The sequence below is a fragment of the Pseudopodoces humilis genome, chromosome 4 (assembly GCF_049639895.1).
Source record: "Pseudopodoces humilis isolate 2021_Gansu_Grassland_sample_001 chromosome 4, ASM4963989v1, whole genome shotgun sequence".
Classification (NCBI taxonomy): Eukaryota; Metazoa; Chordata; class Aves; order Passeriformes; family Paridae; genus Pseudopodoces; species Pseudopodoces humilis.
This window is the reverse complement of record NC_142203.1, coordinates 11,923,999-11,930,272: the sequence shown is the minus strand read 5'-3', so window position 1 is coordinate 11,930,272 and position 6,274 is coordinate 11,923,999. Positions and strand designations below refer to the sequence as shown.

Sequence of the window (6,274 nt, the reverse complement as noted above, 5' to 3'; positions counted from 1 at the left end):
GATGTCTCGGTTTTAGAAGACACGTGTCTGCTAGGGAGGGCAGGAACCTCTCTTAGAATGAAAGAATGTAGACCCTCTTCCTTTGAATTATTATAATTCTGAAATTAAGGGGCTTTCAGGTAAAGATCTGGGGATAGGAATAACAGTCCTTTACTAGTATAACCAGGCAAACAAACAACAATAACTACAGCATTAGCAAGAAAACAGAACCAGGGACCCCGTGACAGCTTTCTCGGCTGAGATGGGATGGAGGAGAGGCTTTGTTTCACAAACCTCTTCAGGCGGTCAGTCCCAGCACTCTTGCAGGGCTCTGAGGAACAGCCAGCTGGAACAGCAGGGATGAGCAGAGATCCTGGGCCGGTGGATGAGGTGTATCAGCAGCTCTGCGGCGGGGGCTGGCACTACCACACGTCCCGGCAGGACAGGGGGTGTGAGGCCACCAATGAAGAGGGAAGAAGGAGAAGAAGCAGCAGCTCCATCTGGGTGATGGCGAAATTCCCTTCTCTCCACCGCAACAGCTTCATGCCCAAAATATCTTTCTCTGAAGCTAAAGAAAGCCCCCTAAAACTGTCTCCACTCTCCTTTTTCCTGCCCCCTTCCACCCATGGGCCCGGCCAAACTCTTTGTCTTTTCTTAAGCAGTCACCAAGTACCCACAGTTAGGTTGTCTCCGCAACTAATGGGCAAAAATTCTACGGGCAAGCCAGAACTAAAAAAAAAAAAAAAAGACACTTAACCCCCAACACTAGAGTAGGATAATGAGAAGTAAACCCAAATCTTAAAAATAGCTTTCTCCTATCCCTCCCTGCTTAATTTCTTGTCTTTATTCTGACTCTCTGCTCCTGTCCCTATGTCACGATCCACAAGGTGGGATTCATGATGTGGTTCTTTTAGTCGGTCTTAGAGTACAAAAGATTATCAGCAAACCAAGGACTTAAACAACAAAACACACTTTATTGAGTGCTTATCAGCACTAATATGTGATAGAGAGAAAAGAGGAGAAAGCAAAGCATAAGGAAAAGAGAGTAAGGGGATTATAGCTACCAACATCGAAGTCCACTCAGCTGTCCAATGACGCAGAGTCTTCTGTCTGTTGGGGAGATCTCAAAGGAAGGTAAGTTTGGAGTATAATTTTATAGCCTTTTGCAAAGCAAGGGGCGCAGGGCCAAAACCAGAGGAGACTGATGATCATTGTGATGAATTCCATTGCGTGGGGAGCAGGTGTAGGGTACAGAGTGATCCATGTCTTGCAAGTCTTTGCTCACCAGCAGGAACGAGGGCAAGGTGTTGTGGAAAACCCATTGCACAGGGTACCACGCTCAAACCTCTGCTCACCAGCAGGAATGAGAGCCATGAGTTGTGGAAAACCCGTTGTGCAGGTTACCAAGCCTCTGCTCACCAGCAGGAACGAGAGCAGTGTACCATGCAACCACCTACAAACAATCACTTAGCAAACATCCATCTCAGCTAGGCCCAAACCCCCAAACCAAGTCCCTTGTGATATTCAGGGTCTCAGTCTCTGTCCTTGAGACGGTTGTGAGACAGACGAGGGAATCTTCGGACCATCTCTTACACCACCCCGTGGCTCACAATTGTCGAGGTCTTTCTGCACGATGTTGTAGTGCTGCTGCAAAGTTCTTCAGGACTCGTTACAGTTGGTAGTATATCCCAGAAAAAACAGAGACAGGTAGTAGGGAAAAGATAAGGGACAGAAAAAGGAAAAAGAAAAAACAAAACAATAAGAAAATCAATATATTAATTTCAAAGAAAAACTATTCCATATATATTATTTTAACTAAGGCTCACATACTGGTTTCTTATCTTAAAACAAACAATAAATTATATTCTAAAATACAACATGATAAAATGATTAACCTCATAGTCACAATGACAAATTATTTATTGTAGTACCTGCATAATTCATCAAGTATCGATAACCTTAGGGGTATCAGCAACATGTAAAGTACCAATCAAATTGTGTGCATCCATTATGGAAGTCAATTGTGTCAACCTCTTCATCATTCTCCAATTCAGGATGTACAAGATTGCTGATAGAACAAAACGAAGTAAAACTAAAACCAAGAGGACAACGATGGGATGACACAATTTGTTCAAAACACCTGTAGCAGTTGGTGACCACCCAAAAACAGTGTCCCACCACTCGTGCTCAGCATCTTTCCTTACTCTTTCCAAAACACGATGTATTCCTTTCACATTGTGGTGAACTGTAACTAAGGTCTTTTGTCCATCCTTTTTGATCTTTTCCAAAATTTCGATTAAATCCTGGTGAAGCAACAATTGCCTTACCAGAGTAAAGTTCATTCCAATTGGAGCAGGCACTAAATGATGAATCAAAGTGTAATTATACTGCAAAAGATAATATGAAGTAATGAGCTAAATATGAAAAGTCACATCCAATAATCTCAGTAAAATTGCATACACAAAAATTTGAATGATTCTTAGTATCCACTACTATGTTTTCTACAAGCATACTATCACAAGCAGTTCTCAAGCATTCACATCCATTGCCTACATACACAAGCACTGTTTCAGAAGTGTCATTAGGATGGATTTCAAAATGACAGATATTCTGTTCTGTGTCTAAACAAATGTCTTGAGTTTTGATTGCATTACTTTCACAGATAAACCCTTGTTGTTCCCGGACAATACAATTTTCTAAACCTACAGTTTGCCATTTCCCACCAATCTGATGGGCCCATTCCCTATGCTCTAAAGGATAGAGAACAGCTCTGTCATGATTCAGCCCCAATGCAATGTTAGGAAATATTGAATGTACTGAAGCATTACGTATTGTCAACACAAAAGCTGTGGCTGTGTTTGTGGCGGGATCATAGGTAAAATTCACCAAATTCCACCAAGATTAAAATTCCTTTTCAAAATCATTGGCATTGTCCCAGACTATTTTCCGAATCTCCGTGGGAAAGGTGCTTTCCTCACCTTCTCTGATAATTGATGCAGCAACTGACTGCATCCACAACTGGGCTTGAATACAGCTAAGAGCCAGAGAAACATTGTTTTGTGTAGCACTGAGTGCATCAATTATTAATTTGTGATCATCTACATTTACCCTTTCCCAATTTGGTAATATGTTTGATAGCAACCACTGTTGGGTTCCCAAGGCAGTTAAAGATGACCTCAGTGGTTGTTGTATTTTGGTCAAATCTTTAGTTGCAACAGCCAATTTATTCATCAATACTTCTGAATCAATACTATTCAAAATTCCTAGTCCTGATCCCACAACACCGGTTATATCTCTTGTCATCCGTTTGTGAAAAGAATTTCGCTTTCACAACCAGGTTGTCCACCCCTCAAAGGAAGTTTGCAAAAAAGGTGAACAAGCTGTCTGAATCTCTGAGACATTGTTTTGTATTAGTAATTTGACTTGTTTGACAGACCATGCTGGATTAAATAGCATTTGTTGTTGACCAGTTTTCCTGATTATATAGGGTCCAATTTCAGAAATTTTTGGAGTCAATCTAATTGGTGGCTGTGTGGTAGGTATTACAACCTGAACATTAAGCTCTCCCCAATATTTGGTATTGTTTTTACCACACACAACTTTGGAGGACAATTGTACAGCTGTTAAATTCAGCCAACAATCTTGATTCCGAGTTTCACAAGATATAACCTGGCCACGAGATCCAGCGACTTGACTGTGTACAGGCTCAGTGTGGGATCCGGTACTCAGTCTGCAGCGTATTGAAACATCATCACCTTGAGTTAACAGAAAAGAAGGAAAACATTAGCTTTGTCATTTAGCACAAAAAGGGGTGTTCACACCATGGTATGTGATTATTACACTAAATATAGGCTTTGCTACAGCATTTATTTTAAATCTGTAAGTTCATGGTTTATCTGATCTTCATGTCCCTCGGTGTTCTTCTGTAGAAAATAAACAAAACAGAGTCTGCCACATAGGGGCAGGAGATTAAAATGATGGAATTATCCAGTGGGTGTTTATCCAATGCTCTTTCCCCAAGGCATCGGAGGCTACCCATGCATATTCTTCTGTAGTTCTTTTAAAAGTTTCAGTTTGGACTAACCAAGATATAATCCCCATTCTTACCAGCAGAAAGCATAGAATTTCTTGCCACTTTTCCTTTTGCCATACTGGAATTCTGTTTACTTCCCAGTCCTTTTGTTTCCAAAAAGGAAGCCACTCAGTATATCCCTTGAACATAGCATAGGAGTTAGTGTAGATACAGACAGGAGAGGTATTCTGTGCCTCATGTTGGAAAACACTCCAAACAGCTATCAGCTCTGCAGCCTGAGCGCTGCTTTCTCCCTCAGTAACGATTTGTTCAGCAGAGGAAAGGTGGAGGGCTACTGCCCCACACCTCCACACCTCTCCCTCTCGTTTGGCAGGGGTATCAGTGAACCAAGAGTTTGCTGATTGTCTTTGCTCACTGTCCAGAACCTGTGAGTGATGTTGCTTTGGCCCACTGCCCAGAATCAGTTGAGGGGGAGGTGGAGCGCTTGGTACAATGGGGCTGGAATCGTGCCACTGAGAGACCAATTTACTTAATTTTTCAAGCGGCAGGTTAACCATTAAATCCTTCGGTACCCCTTTCTTCACCCGCAAGTTCCACCAATACTGTAGGCTAGAAATGTGCCTACCCTTTTCTGTTTTTATGTTAAGAGGGGTTTCTTTAATTATCAGGTCAGGTTTGTCATGGCTGCTACTTAAGCTCTCAGTTTTTGGTATCACCTGATTTTTTACAGCTCCTTCTGTTATTGAGAAGATGTTAGAGTAATGTTCAATCTGGGCATACCACTTTCTCACTGAGGCCCTCTGGGTCACCCCGTCAGGGTGGAGAGTCCCAGTAGTGACTGTCTTTGTAATTTCAAAAGGGCCTTTTAATGCAATTGGTTGTTGTTGTGCAATTTTTTCTACTTCTATGAGAGCTGAATTAACTACAAACAATCCCTTTTCCCAGGTAGTATACCTCTTTTCAGCATCTTTATTTTTTATTACTTCTTTTTCATCTCCTCCCACAAGGATATCATCTATGGTTTTTTGGAGAATTGCTGTAGGTTTCAGTGATTCTGGAAGACCACAAATTAAAGGGGTCATAATTTCAGCTTTCACGGGTAACAACATTGGTGATTCAGAGCCAACAATTAATTTTCTTTCATGAATCAGTTGTAGACAAGCTGCCTTATGAATATTTTCTAGAATTTGGTCTGGGGAGCCAGTCAGAGCTACAGGATCTCCCCTTTCCAGGGGGTTAAGTCCCCCTGCCCAATATGCAGCTCGCTGTGTTAGGGACCATGGGTTGCAGTTATCTCCTGTTGTTAAGAAAACACCATGTCCCCAATAACCACTTGCTTCTTGTTCAGATAATCGAATTTGATCTCCCCCTGTGAGAGACACTCGGAATACGTATTCTGTCTCTGACTCGTGAGGGAGATGATCATACACCTTTTTCAACTTAGCCAATTCAGTAGCAGTGTACGGGATTTCTTTAGTGGTTATATGTGGATCAAGATCTTCATCACTGATATAATTATATTCTGTTTTAATCAAAGGTCTTATTTGGGAGCAACAGTTTTCACCACGATTTTTTACCAAATGTAATTCTGCTTGAGAATTTATGTGATTTATCTGAGGAGTTTCTTTTTCCAACGACTCCTTAAAGGAGTCAGCATACTGTGAATTTTTGGCACACTCCTCACTCAGAGCAGTTCGTAACAAATTATTTTCATTTTGCAAACTTTCAACTAAATTTTGTAGGGATTCAATAATTGCATTTTCTTCCTGCCTTCGTCTCGTGCGAGCCTCTACAGCTGACGTAAGGCAAGCTCCCAATACAGAACAAATTATGGTTTTATTTCGGCCAAATTTTAACTTTGACTCATGTTGCAGGGAGCGAATTCTATCAGTTACATTTTCCAGGTTGAACCAATTATTTTGAGCCCATTCTTGCCCAGCTGGGGAGGGCTTAGCACTGTGTTTTGCTAGCAAAGCAATGAATACAGCTTTATCTTTTATACTAGAGTTTTCAGAGTGTTCACTCATCTTTGTGCGTGAAGGGTCCAGTACCACTACAGGGAGGTAAGACTTAAGTTACGCACAGACGCAGCCTTTGCCACGTCACCCTTCGCGTCCCTGTTTGGATGAAGAGACCAAATCTGCTTGGGAGGCACCCCTTTATGTTAAAATTCAAGTTGTCTCTTCACTACACCAAGCAGTCAAAATTCATCAAAAACACATAACAGTACACAGAACCACTACAGGGAGGTAAAATTTAGTC

General features: G+C 41.6%; 1 protein-coding gene across 1 annotated transcript; it reads right to left on the bottom strand.

Moving 5' to 3' along the window:
- Positions 1-1,922: 1,922 nt before the first annotated feature.
- LOC102101928 (uncharacterized) lies at positions 1,923-6,039 on the bottom strand. The gene is given in 3 exon segments (XM_088054605.1): positions 1,923-2,391; positions 2,393-3,734; positions 4,224-6,039. Coding segments are annotated over 3 exon segments (3,627 nt in total).
- Positions 6,040-6,274: the final 235 nt, after the last annotated feature.